Source organism: Rosa rugosa, chromosome 4 (assembly GCF_958449725.1).
Source record: "Rosa rugosa chromosome 4, drRosRugo1.1, whole genome shotgun sequence".
NCBI classification, from domain to species: domain Eukaryota; kingdom Viridiplantae; phylum Streptophyta; class Magnoliopsida; order Rosales; family Rosaceae; genus Rosa; species Rosa rugosa.
The window spans coordinates 13,770,788-13,791,056 of NC_084823.1; the positions used below are offsets into that span (position 1 = coordinate 13,770,788).

The 20,269-nt window shown below is 41.3% G+C and overlaps 3 protein-coding genes across 4 annotated transcripts; 1 reads left to right on the top strand and 2 right to left on the bottom strand.

Moving 5' to 3' along the window:
- Positions 1-7,418: 7,418 nt before the first annotated feature.
- Positions 7,419-12,329, top strand: LOC133707306 (probable serine/threonine-protein kinase At1g54610). Of its 2 annotated transcripts, none has more exons than XM_062132864.1 (8): positions 7,419-8,440; positions 9,012-9,296; positions 9,684-10,001; positions 10,362-10,589; positions 10,910-11,007; positions 11,124-11,229; positions 11,325-11,618; positions 11,729-12,329. In XM_062132864.1, the coding sequence occupies exons 1-8, from the start codon at positions 7,988-7,990 to the stop codon at positions 11,855-11,857; spliced, it is 1,911 nt and encodes a 636-aa protein (XP_061988848.1). In that variant the 5' UTR covers positions 7,419-7,987; the 3' UTR covers positions 11,858-12,329. The 2 variants fall into 2 exon arrangements, with proteins under 2 accessions (XP_061988848.1, XP_061988847.1); XM_062132863.1 differs by having other exon boundaries at positions 7,420-8,440; positions 11,322-11,618.
- Positions 12,330-15,253: 2,924 nt separating this feature from the next.
- LOC133744577 (pentatricopeptide repeat-containing protein At5g16860) lies at positions 15,254-17,981 on the bottom strand. Its single transcript, XM_062172668.1, has one exon. It carries the CDS (start codon positions 17,940-17,942, stop codon positions 15,381-15,383), a length of 2,562 nt encoding a protein of 853 aa, XP_062028652.1. The 5' UTR covers positions 17,943-17,981; the 3' UTR covers positions 15,254-15,380.
- A 166-nt stretch (positions 17,982-18,147) lies between these two features.
- On the bottom strand, positions 18,148-19,966 carry LOC133744383 (uncharacterized). Its single transcript, XM_062172502.1, has 3 exons — positions 19,935-19,966; positions 19,650-19,825; positions 18,148-19,415 (listed from the first exon to the last, which is right to left on the bottom strand). The coding sequence occupies exons 1-3, from the start codon at positions 19,964-19,966 to the stop codon at positions 18,352-18,354; spliced, it is 1,272 nt and encodes a 423-aa protein (XP_062028486.1). The 3' UTR covers positions 18,148-18,351.
- Between the last annotated feature and the right edge of the window lie 303 nt (positions 19,967-20,269).

The window sequence follows — 20,269 nt, forward strand, 5'->3', positions numbered from 1 at the left end:
GAAGGTCAACCCCGGCCTCGCCGAGCTTCTCAGCGACGAGGACCGTCGGCTTGGCGTCGAGCCTGGCAGCGGAGAGCACGACGACGAGTTTCGGCGCGGCGATGGCTAGAGCAGGCGTCGTGGGCGACCTGCCGGAGCGATGGAGGGAGGGAGAGAGAGATCCGACGTCTTCTGGAGAGAGAGAGAGAGAGAGAGAGAGAGAGAGAGAGAGAGAGAGAGAGAGAGAGAGAGAGAGAGAGAGAGAGAGAGAGAGAGAGAGAGAGAGAGAGAGATAGAGAAATCGGTGAGGGGGGAGGAGAGAGAAATCGGTGAGGGGGAGAGAGAGAGAGAGAGAGAAACTGAGAGTAGAGAGATTGAAGGAGAGGGCAAAAAAGTCCCAAAAATTAATAAAAAGAATTAATTGGGTAAAGGGGAAATAATCCCTTAGAGTGTTTTGGGTAAATGGGGTTTAAAAACTCTTAGTCGGGCAAGTGGGCACATTTTAAGCTAAAATTGGGTAAATGAGCATTTTCCCTATTATGTATTCCATTTGGAGAACCAACTTCTGGGTCCTCAATTTCATGGCCTTTAACTCCCTCTAACTTGAAATCAGATGACATGTCTCAAACCTGCAAAACCATATACCCAGTTGTAAACTAAACTTCAGTTCTCATTCAGTGCAGCTAATTTCCATTTCTGTTCCAAATTTATACTCTCACCAAGTAAATCCTTGTACGCTTACTATTTCACTTTCCAGAGAAATGCACAACAGAATTCGCAGGGAATAATGAATACAAAAACTTTTGCTTAGCCAAAACACAAAATCAGTTTCTAATCAAAGTATCAAACCAGAGAGGGAAGATCAAAATAAAAAAAATCAGAAAAAGAGAATTTCAATTACATGGCTAAATTTCAATTTCAGTAGAGGATTCATGAACCCACGAATTTCAATTACACATTGATTTCCAAGCTAAAATAACTTTTCCCAAATTGAACTAGCACATGAACTACTTTACTTGCCAATCAAAGAATCAGAACACAGATTAGGGCTGAGAAATTGAGTCACCTTTAGGGAATCAGAAGCCTTCTTGAGCTTAATTTGGAGCTCCATCAGGGCCTTATAACAGACGCCAAGGTCCGAATCGCCGCCACGGCCTCAGCCAAATCAGGCTACTTCCGCCAGTTATTAAACTCCACGATGACGCTGAACGGCTTCCCGGAATCAGAAGCCGGCTTGGGCTCAACCTTGGCGGCGACAACTGACCCCTGCTCGTCGGGGTTTCGGCCCATGGCGGCCAGGGCGAGCTAGTCGCTGGTGACGACTCCTAACCCTAACCGCCACCCTCCCCGTCCTTTCCTTCACCGGCGACAAGGTCGGCGAGACATAACGAGCAATTTCAACATTCAGATCCGAAAGTTCACAGAGAGAATGGAGTAACTGACCTGCAAAATCGAGAGCCGGAAGTGAGAGTAGAGGAGGTTCTGAGCTCAAAAATTGAAGACAAAGTGAGAGAATACGACATGAGCTCTTCGTCGATTTGAATTCAGATCCCTCTTTTTTTTTTGGTTTTTTTCTTTTTTCAATAAAAAAAGAAAAAAAAAATTAATATAATTCAATAAAAAAAATAATAAACTCATTAGTAAGTCGTAAAAGACTAGTAAAATAACTCATTTACGGCACACATATTTATGCACGCTGTAATAGATAACTAAATTTACGGCACAAATAAGATGCACGCCTTGAATGACCTGAATAAACATATTCTGACGGTACACATAAGATGTGCGCCATAAATGACAGTCTTTTACGGCGCACGTAAATTGTGTGCCGTAAAAGACCAGTTTTGCTATAGTGGTAGCAAATACTCCACCGGTTCACCACCTTTCGGACCTCCTATTGCTACCAAATTTTGCTAGCATCAGCGTCTCGATCCCAGGATTCAGGAACCGGAAGTAGAACCCTAAAAACCGATCTAGAAGTTACTGAACCGGCCGCCACAGCGACTGAACCTCTTGCAGAAAAACCGACAGAAGAAGAAACAGAAAGGAGAAGAGAAGGAGACGCGGCCCGACCCAAGTTACCAGAAGGAAAAGAAAAAAAAGGCAGCAGGCCCAGAAAAAAAAAAAAAAAAAAATCAGCGCGAACCCAGAAAAAAGGAGGAGCAGGCTTGGGCCGAAGCAGAAGAAGAAGAAAAAAAAAAGGGGGGGGCAGGCCTGGGCCAAACCGAGGGCAACCTACCAGTCAAACAGTTCTGGCCACCTCCGGCCGCCGGCCACTTTTCCGACAACTTTCCAACACTTTTCCAGCGACTTTCTAGCGATTTTTTTACACTTTTCAAGGTATGTTTTAAAGGTTCTATTAGTTCCCGTTTTTGAAGTTTTTTTTTTTCTCTTCTTTTTCTCAGGGACTTGCAACCTCCCTTTCTTCTACCCCCATTTTCTTCTTCATAAGGGAGACCAAAAGTTGTGGGGGTTCGCGCTCACTCCAAGCTTGAAGCTTGTTAAGATCTCCAAACTTAGAGTTTGTAGAGAATTTATGATCGACCACTTACATTATTGTTTCGATCTAATCCAATACATATTGGAATCGGATTTCTTGGAAGTGACTACGTTCAGAAATTCCTAATTTCTTGGAAGCGATTACGCTCGGAAATTAATAATTTCTTGGGAGCGACTATGCTCAGAAATTTTACATGTTTTCGTGGTAGTTTTTTTACGCTCCGAAACTAACCCTTTTTCTTGTTCTCTTTTAGGATGAGTAATCTGAACAAACTGGACTCCGCTCCATTGGGAACAACTGGCTCTGGATATCACAAGTGGGTCGTGATGTCCGCTAGCATCTCAAGGTCGATGGAATCCTGGATACGATTCTCTAGTTTAGCCAGGACGTGCTAGCTGTTGAGCAAGCTCAAGCTTTGGAAGCAAATAGAGCAGCCTTGGAGGCAAATAAGGCGAAAGCCATCATCCTAATTACTCATCATATGGATGATTCTATGGATGATTCGCTCCAGTATGAGTATATGAATGAAGAAGACCCCAGAAGGCTGCGGGTCTCACTCAAAGAAAAATTTGGCAACGTCCGTGACTCCCTGCTTTATGAACTAGAAGTAAGATGGCATAGCCTCTGCTTCTGTGATTTCAAGTCAGTTATTGACTACAACTCGGAAGCACTTCTCATTAAATCCTTAATGGAATTCTGTGGAAAAGATATCGCAGATGCGATGTTGATTGAGAGGACTCTCTCTACCTTCCCCGTCTCTACATTGATTGTTGCAAAGAACTATCGAATTGATGTTACTGCAGAACGGATCACAAGGTTTCATGAGCTCATTGGAGCTATGAATGTCGCTGAAAAGCATGACAACATCCTTGTGAAGAACTATAATTCGAGACCCGTGGAAACAGAGCATTGGGACTAATGTTGGACATCATATTCCCATGAATACACCCAAATGGTCTCGCGAAAATTTACTACGATGGTAGCTCGGATATTGGTAATGCGCACCAATCTCCTTATATCTGCTTGGGGTGATGCAATATCGCATGCAGCTATGCTAATTCGTCTACGACCCACTGCCACTCAATCTATCTCTGCGGTACAGCTAGTGACTGGGTACAAGTATTTCGTACTTACGCACAGTTGAGTGAGCCCTTTATGTGCCAATTTCGCCGCCACATCACACTATGATGGGTCCTTACAGATGAATGGGCAACTAAGTTGGATTTGAGACTCCAACAATCGTCCGCCACTTAATGCCCTTGTTAGGCAATCTCTTTATCGCATGTCTTGCTTTGATGAGACAGTCTTCCCATCGTTAGGGGGAGATAAGAACATGGATGTTCAGCAGGAACGACAAGAATTGTCGTGGCCTGTCCCCATTATGTCTCATCTCAATCCCCACTAAAGTGACGAGATCACACATATTTGCTGCAAATATGCTTGCAAGGATGGACGTCCCTACGAGATGACGTAACGCCACCCTACACGGAGGTAGGCATGACACTAACGCCATAGAGAGTGACACTCTGACATTATAGGCCATGGCCCCAGCTAGGATGCGTGGGAGGCCCATGGGTTCAAATGTGATGAAATGGTTAAGATGATTTTTCTATATCAATTCAAGAAGAAGATTACAAATATATAGAGAGAGGTACAACACACCTTCTCCAACCAAGCCCATACCTATCACCATACAACACACCTAATGACCATTCCCTATACATTGACTAGTTACATCAATAGTATATACCAACTAAGCATGGTGTTAATCACCACTCAACCTAACACAAGGTATGGTGGTAAGTAACCCCAAGATGTGGTAAATCTCTATTTCCAATAAAATGATACTTTGGCACAAACCAATCCTTGGATCATCAACACTCAAAATCCGTCTCATGAGAATCTTCTGGATTATGGTTATCGTTGGGGAACGCCTCAACGTCAGAACATATTCCTGAGAATATAGAGCTATATGAAAATTACACTAGTGTACATGATAGAAACTCCATCATGATTGATGATGTATTCGCGCATTTCATAGTGTATGAGTTTGTTGAGTCCGATGATATCGAACCACACTCCATTGATGAATAAATGCCAACGTAGAGAAATTGGCCTAAATGGAAAGATGCGATCCAGGTTAAGTTGGATTCTCTAACGAAGAGGAAAGTTTTCGAGCCAGTGATGTCAACACTTCCTAACATATAAAACCTGTTGACTAGTGGGTCTTCGTTAGAAAGCCTGATGAGAAAAAGAGATAGTAATCTCGCCTTATGGAGCAAGACTTCTCACAAAACGCCCTGGAATCGACTACGATGAGACATAGTCTCTCGCAATGGCCAGATGTCATTGCACTCCACTACCCTGTCAGTTTGGTAGTTTCCGAATAACTGAACATGCAGCTTGCAAATGTGGTCACTATGTATCTCTATGGGGATCTAGATACGGAATATACATGAAGGTTCATAGTGAACTTCATTTACCCAAGTTAAGTGGCTCTAGACCACGGAGCGCGTTTGCAATGAGGTTAAAACGCTCACTAAAGTGACTACTTGATTAGGAAGGGATATGCCCGCGTGTTTCTAAGGCAAGTTCCAGATTCTATCGCGGTTCATGTTGGACATGATCTTCATTGGAAGCCCTTAGAGAGTTAAGGGAAACCGCTGAACACTTGAAATCCGAGTTTGAGGTTAAGGATCTTGGGAGAACACGATTATGTCTCGGTTTGGAACTTGAGCATCGTGTTGATAGATGCTTGGGCATTTTGACAAGGTCAAGCCTTCAAGCACCCCCATGATCGTCTGTAGTCTTGATCCTGAAAAGGATCATCTTCGTCCGAAGGATGATGACGAAGATGTGCTAGAGGCAAAGGTGCCCTAATTGAGTACAATAGGCGCATTATTGTACTCAGCTCAATGCACAGACCGGACATCTCATTTGTAGTGAACTTGTTAGCTAGGTATAGCTCTGCTCCAACGCGACGCCATTGGATTGATGTAAAATATATCTTTCGATACTTGAGATGTACGATTGATATGGGCTAGTTCTACCCCTACAGAGAGATGATGGATTCGGGCCCATTACACACCAGCAAAGCCGCCAACACTGGCCTGCGTCTTTCATCCCCATCCCAAAACAACATTAGTGTTTTGGAAGGTTGTGCTGATACTGGGTATCTCTCTGACGCACACAAAGATCATTCCCAAAATGGTTAAGTGTTCACCATGGGTAAAGACCGTGATATCTTGGAGGTCTACAGGACAGACCCTAGTCGCTACTTCTTCAAACCATGTAGAGATTATTGCTCTTCACGAAGCGATTTGTGAATATATATGGATTGGATCCATAATTACGCATGTTCGAAGCAATTGTGGTTTGAAGTCTACCACAGATGAGCCTACGAGCATTTATGAGGATAATGCTGCTTGCTTTGAACAAATGAAGCAAGGCTACATCAAAAGCGACAACATCAAGCATAATCAGCAACAACAGACTCTCCTCAAGATCAAAGTGAACTAGGTTCGATCTGAGGACAGTGTGGCAGACTTTCTAAGTCATTGCCTAAATTCCACTTTCGAGAAACATGTTGATAGCATCGTTTCAAAAAGTTATCCGAACTCCCATGACCGTAGTCATCAGGAAGAGATGCAGATATCAGGGAGAGATGTCTATATGTATGGTCTCGAAAAGTGAAGGGTGTGTTGTGCTCTTTTTCTCTTTCGACCGAGGTTAATTTTGTCCCACTGGGTTTTTGTTACTCGGCAAGGTTTTTAATGAGGCAACGAGAAGAGCGCCACGTTTGGGGGACACAAAAGGGAGTGTTCAAGTAAATCTAGAATATATGTTTGGCCCAAACTCTAGGTTACTTGCTCTAGTTGTAATAGGGTTTATGTGAGAGATATTCTTGAAGATATTCATAGATATACAATCAATGTATGATTATGTTTTCATGTACAACTCTATCTCTATGTTTGTAATCTTTTATATAAAGAAGCCGCTATTATCAATGAAAGCACGACTCAATTCTCTCTCAATTTCAGTTTTCCTTAAACAGATTGGTTATTATTTTTTTTTAACCCTTACAATGATCACCTTGGAACAACTCAATTTATTGGTTTTGACCACCACATGACACTGTCATGTGATAGTTTGAGACCACAAAATAATTACTCAAGAACTTTATCTGAAAGTCCCAAAATTTTTATTTAAAAATAACATGAATCATCTGAAACAGCAGTACTTAACAAAACATTGAAATGATACTCCAAAACAACACCTAAATAAAAGTAAACAAACCAAGATTACCGTACCCCATCACGCCATATACGTAGTCACACATCCAATAAGTTTAATATCCTACTTTGTTACAAATTCTCGCTATAAGGTTTCGCAATTTTCTTGGTCCTTAGCTCAAATTTCTCTTCTTGATAATTTAGATATTTCATTTAATTATTTGTATTCATAAGAGAGGGAAAAAAAAAAAGACAATATGACAATAAAATTTAAAACAAGCTAAGCTATTGGAGGGAGTAGAGACAAACTGCAAGGCACGTCTTTATATAGAGAGAGCTGCAAGCAAGCTTTCTCCCTCTCGACTCTCTCATGATGCCACTCCCTTCCTGTAATGGTAGTTACCGTTTGTCAACAACAATCTTGCATAGCTGGAGAGAAAGAGAGATAGAGTCAAAGAGGATCTTGGTGTTGTTGGGGTCAGCTGCCTCAGCCACCTTTCCTTCCTGTCAAGTCCCAAAAACCATCGGTCTCTCGCATTTTCAGGGGACAAGTACACCCGAAAATCTCTATCTCTCACTGCTCACCTCCAAATCACAACCCACACTTTCATAACCCTCTATTTTTTTTTCTCTGTCCTTTTTTTTTTTGATTTTTTTTTTGAATTTTCCATTCATGTCCTCCCCCCTTTCTCCAATCCTTAGTCTCTGTCAAATCAAAGAAAATATTTTTTTTTGGCTTGTAATTATTTAGGATATTTATCGATAATTAGGAAAAAAAAAAGATTAGGAATTTCTGCAACCCAGAACCGCCAGCCAGAACTCCTGCATTCCAAGACAGAACTTCATTTCTCCCTTGTTTTTTTGGTGCAGGAATTTCTGGTCTGGGGTTTGAGTCTCCTATCTCTCTTTTTCTCTCTTATCTCTATCCTATCCAAAAGTCTTGCTTGCATAACAAGTATTGAGGTTACCCACATCCAAAAGTTGTTTCTTGTCTTCCTTTTCCCTGCACATTGTGGAGGATTTTGTATTTTGGGGGCTTTGGGGCAATGTGGGCAGGGCTACAATGATCATCATGATGAGGCTTTAAACATGTGACTGAGGTTGTTCTTGGGGGTTCTAAGAGACCCATATTGAGAATTTGAGGAGGGATGATGGATTGAAGGGAAACTCTTGGGTTTCCCAGGAATGTGAGATCAAAATATTTGATTAGTGCCTCTCATATATTTGCAGATAAGGGGTGATTTGGGAATATACAGGGGATTTCTGAGGTGACAATATGGGCTGCATTTGCTCGAAAGGAACCTCAGAACCAGAACACGTACAGGATTCTAAGAGAGTAGAAAGTAATTTGAAGGAGTATTCGGTTCAATTGGTTGCTCCAACTCCTTCACTAAGAGATGACTTTGTATCAGAAGGTGGTGATTCATCAATGCGTTTGTTATCAAGAAACGCTTCCAAAGCAAATGGGAGAATTAGCAATGTGTCTAGAGATCATGAAGATAAATCAAAGGTTCAGAAACCTGGGATTGCTAATCATCAAAGAGGGGCAACAGTGGAAATGGCCGCCAAGGAAAAAAAAGTGGCAATGTCTAGGATAGTGAGCTTGCCACTTGGTGAAGAAGCCTCACAAGCAGCTGCAGGGTGGCCTTCGTGGCTAACTTCAGTTGCCGGAGATGCCATCCAAGGGTGGGTTCCTCGCCGGGCAGACACCTTTGAGAAGCTAGACAAAGTTAGTTCTAATTGTTAATTGCTTCCTTCATTGCATTTTATATAGTGGTAGATATATATGCATGATATAAAATTGTTTTCGTTTGTGCTTCGTGGACATGTTATGTGATTATAAGGTGTTTGAAACTCATTTTGTATATGTTGTGTGTAAATTGATAACTCATAAATGGATTTCAATAGAATGTGGCATGTTATGTGTGTGCTTGTATATCTTTGTATATGGAAATATAAGCATGAAGACATTAGGATTTACACAATCAACATTGCCATTGATTTAGTTAAAATAGTATCTTGAACTAATATGAAACATAAGATTGTCTTCCCATACGCCTAAAAGTAATTAACTTTTTGGTTCAATGGACTTCAAATGCCTTTGGTTCAGTTCACATGAATAGACTAGTCCATGAAGACAGCATCATCAGATGAAAAATATATCAGAATTTATGCAGTCTTTTGGTTGGTATATGAATATATCTCCGTCTGATTTATTCTAGAGTTGTAGAAAGAGTCTCTATCTCATGGTAATTCAGCGATATCATATATAAAATCTCTGATTGATGTTGTCTTTGCAGATCGGACAAGGAACTTATAGCAGTGTATACAAGGCTCGTGATCTTGAAACTGGTAAAATAGTTGCATTGAAGAAAGTACGGTTTGTAAATATGGACCCGGAAAGTGTGCGCTTCATGGCTAGAGAAATCTATATTTTACGTAAACTTGACCATCCAAATGTCATGAAGCTTGAGGGTCTAGTCGCTTCAACAATGTCATGCAGCTTATATCTTGTGTTCGAGTATATGGATCATGACCTTGCAGGTCTTGCAGCAACACGTGGCATCAAGTTTACTGAACCACAGGTACACATTCTTCTCTTGCTATCAAGCGTATCTATCATTTTAACTGTGTCTATAATCTGTACAATGAATCAGGTTGCATGGTTCATCTATGAATTAGTATAGTAGTAATAGAGTACAATGATTGTTTTAGAAAATTAGTATAGAGCCATTTCTATCTAGTTCACTTTGCCTCTTTCTGTATTCCTTTTAGAAAATTTACGTTAGCACTAGCAAAAGGAATGAGTATTCTTGCTATACTAATTTTTGAACTGTCTGAGAACCTATTACCTAATCTCTACTCTTCTTTCTTCCATTGAAATCACATTTTATTTCTTCCTTCGCTGTCATTTCTATTGAACCGTGAATGTTTGCAAGAAAAAATTAATAATTCCTGTGAGGTGCCTGCAGATAAAATGTTTAGCGCAACAATTGCTTAGTGGCCTTGAACACTGCCATAGTCGAGGTGTCCTGCACCGAGATATCAAGGGTTCTAATCTTTTGATTAATAATGATGGAGTTCTCAAGATTGGTGACTTCGGTTTGGCAACATTTTATGAGCCCGATCAGAAGCAGCCATTAACTAGTCGTGTTGTAACTCTGTGGTACAGGGCACCTGAGCTTCTGCTTGGTGCCACAGAGTATGGTCCGGCAATAGATCTGTGGAGCACAGGCTGTATCCTTGCAGAATTGTTTGCTGGAAAGCCTATCATGCCTGGTAGAACAGAGGTAAACGAGAAATTCCAATATATCTATTGATAATTTGTACAAGTTCTCTTTCCATCCCCCAGTTTCATCAGTTACTTATTGCTTTGTTGTAATCAAGTGCCTCCTGCAACTGAGAAGTAATTACTTATATGAGCAATAAATTCATGTTCTATGTTTGCAAAACAGATTGAGCTATCAATAACTCTCTCAACCTTTGATTTTCACATGCATCCATGCAGGCAAAGTATATGTAACTTTGTTGCACTAACTGATTGCTTGCTTTAGATTTTATTAAGCTCCATAGACATTGTAACTATGAGTGTTAAATTGTACCTTAAACCTCAATTTTTTATGTGAAAATAATATCACCATTATTTTCAGGTGGAACAAATGCATAAGATTTTCAAGCTCTGTGGTTCACCATCTGAGGACTTCTGGAAGAAAACAAAATTACCACATGCAACTAGTTTCAAGCCTCAACAACCTTACAAGCGTCGCCTTGCTGAGACCTTCAAAGACTTCCCTTCTACAGCTTTGACTCTTGTCGATAAACTCCTCGCCATAGAAGAAGATCATCGAGGATCTGCTGGTTCAGCCCTTAGAAGTGAAGTAAGTTTGTGTTCTCTTTAAGTTAAAACAATCTTCCATTATTGTAGGAGTTTTGCAGACTTGTGACTTATTATATCATGTCATTTAATATTCATATAGCTTCAGATATGTCCTAGCTACATGCTTTCATATGAAACTAATGGTCTACGGTTATAGGCCGAGTGATTGATTCAAATATGAAAAGTTACAATGACAAGAAAAAGGATTTTATAACTACTGTGTTAAGATATTGCTGACAATACTTGAATAATTTGACTTATGAATCTGGTTCTTGTGTAAATACTGTTAATTTATCTTTAATTTGGTTATTTCTATTTCAGTTCTTCACTACACCGCCTGTAGCTTGTCATCCATCAGCTTTACCACACTATCCTCCAAGCAAGGAGTTTGATGCCAAGCTTCGGGATGAGGAAAAAAGGTATTTCTTGGAGAGGCCATTGCCTCTTGAAGATCAAGAAACTTCCTTAACAGTTTTGAAACGATATGCATGTTATTGTTAATATTTATGCATTTAATCTCTTGTTTAAATTTCAGGCAAAGAGCGGATCCTATTAAAGGGCGTGGTCCTGAATCTGTTAGAAGGGCTTCAAGAGATGCCAAGATAGCACCAACACCAGATTATGCCCAAGGAAATATCCAGGTATATGAGTGGCCTGACACATGAGACCATTAATTAATTCATTCTTGTACCTTTTATTACGTACTTTATACTTTTGGCTAACGTAAAAACAGCAGGGAAAGTCGAACCCGAAATCCATGGGTCACAAGTACATGCCTCACCAGCAGGATAGTGTCTCTGGCTTTGCAATGGAACCACACAGAGGAGCTAGGCAGAATGGTTATTCTCAATGTAGTTCAGTGATACATCCTCGTAGTGCAGTAGGATCATCATTGAATAAGACGACAGCTTCTACAAAACATAAGCCAGAATTAAGGGAGCTGAAATCTCACAAGCCTCTAACTGCAACAGACTTGTTTAATTCTTCCAGTAGGAAGGATGACAGACTGTTTTTCAAAGAATCTGGAATGGTGAGAAATTCATTTTCGCAAGCACTTAACGTTTTAAAGCTTTCTTTTGATTTAAGAGAAACATAAAAACTTTGTTATATATAAGGAACTGAATTATTTGTATATCTCAGCGGTACGTACCTCAGAGCAGAATCCATTGCTCTGGACCGTTGGTACCTCCAGGGGGAAACATTGAAGACATGCTCAAAGAGCATGAGAGACACATCCAACAGGCAGTACGTAAAGCTCGTGCACGCTGACAAGACTAGGACCAATAAAGAGCTTGGAGAATGACCATCAAAGACGTATCAGTGATTCTGTTCCACGCCAATCCTGCTAAAGCAACAGCTGCTTGCTGCCACCAAGAACCTTCTTCGCTAGTTCAGTAAAAAAGCCTAGGGGGAATTCTAGCATAGTGGTTTAATGAAGATCGATAAAGGTGGTTCAGACCAAAAGAAGAAGAAAAAATGGAAGGTGGTTGGACCAAAAGAAAGCAAAGTGAAGGTGTTATACAGTGGGAACTAAAAAGCAACGGATGGGGTAGATGATATATCCTTTTGTACTGTAGTGTGAAAACTGAGAAGGATAAATGCTTGGAACAATTTATTGGTTACTCAACAAGTAGAGATTTGGAGCTTTCGCTTTGTATAGAGGATGCAGGACGGATGTTGTTTATGTACATTGTAAAATATCCATTTTATCTTGCTACATGATTCATTTTTGTACCGAATACACTGGATGAATCGTGCCGTAATGGTTTGTGTATTAGGCTATAATTACCGGTTATAAGGCAACATGATTAACTCCAATGCTGCAAAGAATGCCTAAAACCAGTGTCAATGATAGGGTCCTATTTTCCTCAGTCTGTTTTAGGAGGCTTTGTTCAAATCACAAGCCACTTGGTTGTGTAGGAGCACTCCCTACCATCCACAAAGATCTAGCTAGACAAACAGAAAGCTTGAATCAAACAGTGAAACAGTACCTAACATGACTCATTTATGAAAAACCTGTTAATTGGGTGTTTTTACTTCCCTTCGTCATTCAACTCAATTTAGTTACTAAATCAGTCCTTTCTATTTCTTTTCTAGATGATGATTGTAACATTTATCCCTCAGCAAAACAAACAAGATTGTCTTTTCCTTTAAGTTCTATTTCTTCTAAAGAACTTTTAAAACAGGCTCATTCAGGTGCCCGTTACTTTCTTATTATTATCGATGATACTTGATGAACTTGGATTTTTTTTTGGGGCCGTGACCACTTACCCAATTTTAACCTAAAAATTGCCCACTTGCTCCACTAAGAGTTTTTTGACCCCATTTACCCAATTTAAACGCAAGTGACATTTTTAACCCAATCAAATTATTAAACTACAAAATTCTCTCTCTCCTCCTATCAGACTCTATCTCAGACTCTCTCTCTCCCTCTCTCTCTCTCTCTCTCTCACCTCCTCCTCCTCCTCCTCGTTGGAGCGTCGGAGCACAAGAATCCGATCCAGGGCGGTGAAGACTTCGCTGCATAAGTCGCTCTCTCTCTCACCTCCTCCTTCTCGTTGGAGCGTCGGAGCACAAGAATCCGATCCAGGGCGGTGAAGACTTTGCTGCAGAAGTCGTCGCCCGGCAAGTCGATGACGGAGACGAAACCTTTCCGGCGGATTTTGGGCCAACTCGGATCTGTTTCTCGATCCGAATCTTGGCCGGGTCTACCTTGGGGAACCCGACGGCGACGGCTTTTTGTATCATCAGATTTGATCTTGAACAGGGTCAGCTTATTGAAGAGTGTTACCCACCCGGTTGTCTTACGCAAGATGAGGAGCTTGAAATAGCTTTCAGTTCATTCCCAGATTCCGTTTCCCAGCATCAGAATCGTTCAAGCATTCATGACTGTATATTCATTTTCCGGTTTCGAAGGCGGAAACGTCTTCAAATGGACAAAGCTTCAAGATGTGCCGGTCCGATATCGATTTCTTCGTCCCCAGCCATTCTAATCTGGTGCCCAGAGCAATTTCTGGGTGCCCAGATCTTTTTTGTTTTTGTTTTTTTCGGTATCCTGAGATTGCAATGTAACTGTGGGGTTTGTTTGATGGTCTACTGGGGGCCAGTAGACACATTATTGGTCCCCAGTAGACTTTGATACGAGGGACAGGGATCACTATAGTGTGGTGTTTTGATAAGTTACCTGTTGTTTTCTGTGTATTAAAGTCAAATTATATGTGAATCCTACAAAATGGTGCATTTTTGGTGGTCTATTGGGAGGCAGTAGAGACATTGGACTTGGTATTGGGGGGCAATAATATGATTATTGGGAGGCACTAATATGATTATTGGGAGCCAATAATATGATTATAAATTGATCAATTGTGCCTGTAGTGTATTCATTTTGGTTTTGGGAGTTCATACAATTCACTGGATGGCAATAATATGATTATTGGAGGCAATAATATGATTTTTGGGAGGCAATAATATGATTTTTGGGGGGCAATAATATGATTACTGGGGGGCAATAATATGGTTACTGGGTATTATTAGGGACCGGTCGCTGGATTCCGGTCGCCGATCGCCGGATTCCTGTCTCCGGTCGCCGGTCACCGGAGTCGGCGGCCTGCCACTGATCACCGAAGTCCGGCAAGGTGGAGGATGATTTCTCCCTCTAAGTGAGAAAGAAGGAGAGGGCAAAAAAGTCCCAAAAATAAATAAAAAGAATTAATTGGGTAAAGGGGAAATAATCCCTTAGAGTGTTTTGGGTAAATGGGGTTTTTAAACTCTTGGTGGAGCAAGTGGGCAATTTTTAAGCTGAAATTGGGTAAATGATCATTTCCCCTTTTTCTAATGCACCGTTAACGTGAGATGCAACGTTTGTTAAATTACCTTTTATTTTCTGTGCTGAATGTGTTTTGACTGCAGTTTATCTAATTAATAGATTACCTACTCAAGTGGTGGCAAGAAGTTTCTCAACAACCGTCCACCCACCTTTGATCACCTTCATGTCTTTGGATGCCTTTGCTATGCCAGGAAGGGACCAAACAACAACGTTAATGATTTAGATCTATGCATCCAAAATCCCAGTAACAATAAGTTCTGCTCTCGAGTATGTAGGAAAAATGTAATGGAAGCAAGAGCAAGAGGAAGTAATATTATGTTCATACGCCCCCATTGCAAAATAAATGGAAGACAAAAGAAAGAGGGCGTTCTTCTTTGCCTCCTCTAAACCATCCTACATTTCTTTCCTGATTAATTCATGGACACTAAAAGCTCATTAGATTGTGCATAACAATCACTCTCTTCTCTCCACCTGGACTTCAACAAAACATGCTATTTTTTTCCTTTCCCAGTAACTAGAATCAAGAAGGAATACTGCATGATAGACCACATGCAGTATGCATCTATGATGAGAAAAAATTGGTATCGTATATAATTACCTCAAAAACAAGTATTTTTCTGTCAATTCCATTATCTTGCATCACTATTCAAACTGCCAATATGGATGTATGAGTGTTGAATGATGGCACGCTGATTAGAAAGGTGCAATGACATCTAGCAGGACTGGCGTCCAGTCTTTGAAAGAACAGAACGACTCCTCGATCAGGCCAATTATTTTCTTTTACTATTAGGCACGACTCATTGATCGAGGAAAGGAATTTTTGAAACTTGCAAATCGTGGACCAATGATGCTTTCATCGCTATTATAAATAATGACCGTCTTCACCATCATCCAGTAATCTTACAATCTCATGCAGATCGGATATGATACGAAGGAAAGATGAGCACACAACTAGCATAATTTCTATCACCAATAGCCTCGGCATGAGCAGGATCCTTTCTTGAAATGATGGAAACGACTTGAATCTCTCAGTATGATTTCATGCTCAATAATCATGGATATGTACTTCATTGCAGTGTGGCAATCACCACAAACACGCAAGTTCTTGGTAATCCGGATAGGCGCACCTGGTGGGGTGGTTAGGATTGCATAGGCCAGAGCTAACTTCTCACTGTGTTCAAAGAGAAGATCTCCTTTCTCCTCATCATCAACATCATGAAGTGCAAAGCTTGTCTCAGGAACGTACCCCATGCCTTTGATGCGCTTTATCAAATCTGCAAGGATCTCATATATTTTTTCAGACTGTGGATGAGTCCTATCACCCACAAAGAAGGTTGTTGTGCCTTTCTTTCCTTGCACCCAACTGCAACCCGGCCTCTTCTTGATGCCTGTATGTTTCATTAACAATCTAATCCTGGAAACATCTTTCCAACGCTTGGCATTGGCATATATGTTTGAAAGCAATGTATAGGAACCATCATTCTCTGAGTCCAACTCTGTTAACCGATCTGCAGCATATTCCCCAAGCTCAACATTGCCATGGATCCTGCAAGCACTGAGCAAGGCCACCCATACAATTGGGGTCGGTTCCATAGGCATGCTTTTGATCAGGTTCATAGCGTCATCCAAGCGACCAGCACGCCCCAAGATGTCAGCCATGCAAGCATAGTGCTCTGGCCCAGGAACAACCCCAGAGTTCTTGCTCATGCCATTGAAGTATCTCATTCCCTCATCAATCATTCCAGAATGGCTGCAAGCATAGAGAACAACAAGGAATGTTACAGCATCAGGCACCAGGCCCAGTCTCTGCATCTCATCAAAAATTTGTAGAGCTTCTTCACCACGACCATGCATTCCATAACCTGTCATTAGTGAAGTCCAAGAAACTTCATTCCGATGCTCCAGGTTATCAAACACAACTCTAGCAGCATCAACGTCTCCAGATTTGGAATACATATCAATAAGGCAATTGGCCACAAACAGCTTCATAGAATCATACTGATTGCGTAGTACATAAGCATGAATTTGTTTACCAGACCTCAATGCACCCAGACGAGCACAGGCCATCAGGGCACAAGATATAGTAAAACCATTTGGCTTTAAGGGAAAATTCTGTCTTAGCATCTGGTAGAAAAGTTCAAGTGCCTCATTTGCTTCACCATGCTGGGCATACCCGCCAATCATCACCGTCCAAGTCACCACATTTTTTGTGTCCGGTGATAGAGAATCAAAAATCGTTCGAGCAACTTTGGCACTCTTGCATTTAGTATACATGTCAATCAAACCATTAATTACCATAATATCATTACCAGGGTCATTACCTTCCAAGTTCAGCATCCATTTTATTGCATAACCGTGAGTTTCTCTGCCATGATTTAGTGCTCCTGAAGAGGCACAACCTGAAAGAAGAGACACAAGTGTCACAACATTCGGCTCAGAGCCACAAGCCATCATTTGCCGAAACACATCCAGTGCTTGGTAACCATGTCCCCTCTGTGCATACCCTGCAATCACAGCACTCCAAGTGACAACATTCAACTCAATCTTCGCCTCCCTCATCTTTTCAAATAAACCAATAACATTCTCAAATCTACCAACCTGAGAATACCCAGTTACCACAGCATTCCACGAAACCACATCCTTATCCTTCATCCTATCAAACACATTGTTTGCCTCATCCATCATCCCACACTTAGCATACATATCAATAACCGCATTCCCCACAAACACATCCTCAGCCAACCCACTCTTCACAGCATAACCATGAATCTGCATTCCCCACTTAGGTTCCCCAAGCGAAGCGCACGAAGGAAGGACATTAACCAAGCTAACAGCATCCGGCTGCACACCAAAATCACTAGTCATCAATTCAAACATTCCAACTGCATTCTCGGAATCCCCACTCTGAGCATAAACCGCCGTAATCGAATTCCACGACACAACATCCCCAATCCCTCTCTCAAGCATTTCGTCGAACACCTTCCGTGCGTCCCCCAAAGCCCCACACCTGCCGTACATTGCCACCACCGCATTGCAAACAAACACATTCGACTCAAACCCACTCGCACACACAGCCCCATGAACCGAGGCGCCTCGCCGGAACGAGCCAAGCTCGCCGCAGGCCTTGAAGACAAAAGGGTAAGTATAATGGTCAGGCTTCCACCCAAGTCTCTGCATTCTCCGGTAGAGACAGAGCACGTCTTCGAGAAACCCAGAACGCACGGCGCTCCGGATAAGCACGTTCCACCAGTAAACGGTGGCGGGGCACGGCGGGGCGAGGCGTTCGAGGACAGACAAGGCTTGTGAAGGAGCGTTGCAGGCTACGTAGGCGGCAATGAGGTCGGTGAGGGAGTGGGAGGCGCCGCGGACGAGGATGTGTTGGTGGACGAGGTTGACTTGGAGTAGGGAGTTGCATCGTTTTAGAAGTAATGTTGGTGTGGAGGTTGGTGTAGTGGAGAAGAAGGCTTTGGTGATTTTGGTGGTGAAGGGTTTAAGGGAGGGTTTTGGACCAAACAAAATATGAAGCATGCTATGGACTAGTTACTGCATTCTAGGAATCAAAGTAGACTAAGGGGAGTAAATTCTAAATTGTGGTTTAGATGAAAAATCATAAATTGTGGGATGTGTCAATAGCCAGTAGGCCCGGTACCCTTAGATTAGACGGAAAATTTAAATTTTATGAAATTAAAATAAATTCACACTCTCCGCCTAATTTGAAGAATAATGAGTTCATCTACTTAATAGTGCTCCAGTGGAGGAATTGTATACTGTTACATTCTTAACGTTGAAAGAAGAAAGTTAGAAGACAAGTATTTAAATACTTCACTGATCTAACTTGCCTAACTCCTACCATACCATAAGTACTTGAATACAATGCAAATGTTAATGAGCATTAGACATGCCTATTTCCTTCCATAACCCAGCTCAGAGTTTAAATCTAGAGAGGGTAGACATGCCTAAACCCAAGACTTTTTCTTAAATCTAACTCGTCAGTCTCTGCCAAGTCTCTTCTTTTTATCTCAAGATCCACCTCAGCAGAAATTAGTGCAGTCCTCTGTCTCTTTAATTCAACCTCCAACTCATCCACATGTTCCCTCAGTCTTATAACTTTTCCTGACATTTCGATAAATTTCTTCCTGTCCAAAACAGATTGAACATAAGGCTTCAACCAAGCCAAGTCAAATCCGAAGACATCAAGCTCTTCCCACAACTTTTGAATATCTGCAAACTTATCCTCAGTCATATCCTTGACCTTTGTAGTCTTTAGAATATGCAGTAGCTTACCCAAAGATTTGAATGCACATTCACTAAATGTACGAGTTCTGTTCTTCTGGCATTCAATCAATGAAGGGTGCCATGAACAGACTTCCTCAAGCAGTGGAACAATATGTTTATCTATGAGCCCTAAACCCCTGAATTCTATAAGCGATGGGGTGGCGAAGACTCCACCAAGTTTGTCAACTACAGAAGGGCCAGCCGTGTGATCATTAGTAGCCTTAGTGCAAAATGGTTCAGAAGCTGTTGTATCTTGGAAGTCAGCCACCTGTTCAGAAGAGATTGTCTTAGCTGCTGCTGAAAAGACTTGAGCTTGCCCAGACTTCACATTGGAAGGCTCCTCCCTGTTGCATTCTTTCTTTGAGGAAATCTCAGTTCCCGGGTCTTCAATTATAATGGTTGGGGTTGCAGCCTGGGTGCAAAATGGTTCAGAAGCTGGAGTATCTTGTAAGGCAGCCATCTGTTCAGAAGAAATTGTCTTAGGTAATGCTGAAAAAACTTGAGCTTGCCCAGAATTTACATTTGAAGACGCCTTCCTGTTGGATTCTTTCTTTGAGGAAATGTCAGTTCCAGGGTCTTGAATTTTAACAATTGGGGTTGCAACCTTGGCTTTTATAATACACTTGTTGCTCACAAGATAACCAGCAGTCCAGTCATAAAGCTCACTAGCAGGCACGAACGACTTGAAGCCCAACTCACTCTGATTTTCATTGAACAGTACAGTGCCTATGAACAAAAACAAAAACAATCAAGAACACAACATGGATCAGCAGGTACAAAGAAACAATAATAAACAAATCAACTCAAATTTATAAGTTACTACAGAAATGTGTCAATGAAATATGAATTCAATCAAGGTCAAGAGATAATGCTAATAGTATAAACAAGAAATACACACACTGTGTAATATCCTGTATATATACAGTGTGTTCTTTCTATAGAACAGTAGTAAAGAAATACCCTTTGTAGATTTTGTTATGGACTTCTTGCCGTCAAGTTGATTAACCAAGGTAAAGCTAAAGTGGGCAAGTCTACTCCACCCAACTGGCAATCCTGAAGCATCTGCGACAGCCAAGTACATTGATAACTGCTCCACAAGATTTTCATCACATAGCCTTGGACATAGAAGAATCTGCCTGAAAAAGTGTAGACACACCAAAAGCAAATGAAAAACTAATAACATGCAGTTATGGACCATCTCTGGCTTTATGAGCTATTATTGGACGACTACTAGCTAGCGTTCACCATATTGAGGTACTAAGTGAATAAGTCGACATTATTTGGTGGCGGGATTGAAGCTTAGATGGTTGCTATTTTCAGAAGACTTAAAAGTTGAGCGGTACACTCTTAGCATTTTGCGTCCATCTTGATTTGCAGCTTGTTGAAACAACCCAAGCAAGAGCCACAAATTAATCATAAAGCTCCTCTTATTTTCTATTTGGGGCTAATGAAGCTATCCATTCTACAACACATTTGGATAGAAAATGCCGGAATACAGGACCATTCCCTCAAATTGTTGAGAGTAACAAAAATCCATGAACACAGAAATTCGAAAAAGAACATAGCACCAATTCTGAAAC

Excerpts from the sequence above, each read along its gene's own strand:
- LOC133707306 (XM_062132863.1), top strand. The coding sequence starts at position 7,988 with ATGGGCTGCATTTGCTCGAAAGGAACCTCAGAACCAGAACACGTACAG. Across the intron at positions 8,441-9,011 it reads CCTTTGAGAAGCTAGACAAA|ATCGGACAAGGAACTTATAG; the intron begins GTTAGTTCTAAT and ends TTGTCTTTGCAG. Across the intron at positions 9,297-9,683 it reads TCAAGTTTACTGAACCACAG|ATAAAATGTTTAGCGCAACA; the intron begins GTACACATTCTT and ends AGGTGCCTGCAG.
- LOC133744577 (XM_062172668.1), bottom strand. The coding sequence starts at position 17,942 with ATGCTTCATATTTTGTTTGGTCCAAAACCCTCCCTTAAACCCTTCACC.
- LOC133744383 (XM_062172502.1), bottom strand. The coding sequence starts at position 19,966 with ATGTCGACTTATTCACTTAGTACCTCAATATG. Across the intron at positions 19,826-19,934 it reads TCACTTAGTACCTCAATATG|GCAGATTCTTCTATGTCCAA; the intron begins GTGAACGCTAGC and ends ACACTTTTTCAG. Across the intron at positions 19,416-19,649 it reads CATAACAAAATCTACAAAGG|GCACTGTACTGTTCAATGAA; the intron begins GTATTTCTTTAC and ends TTTTGTTCATAG.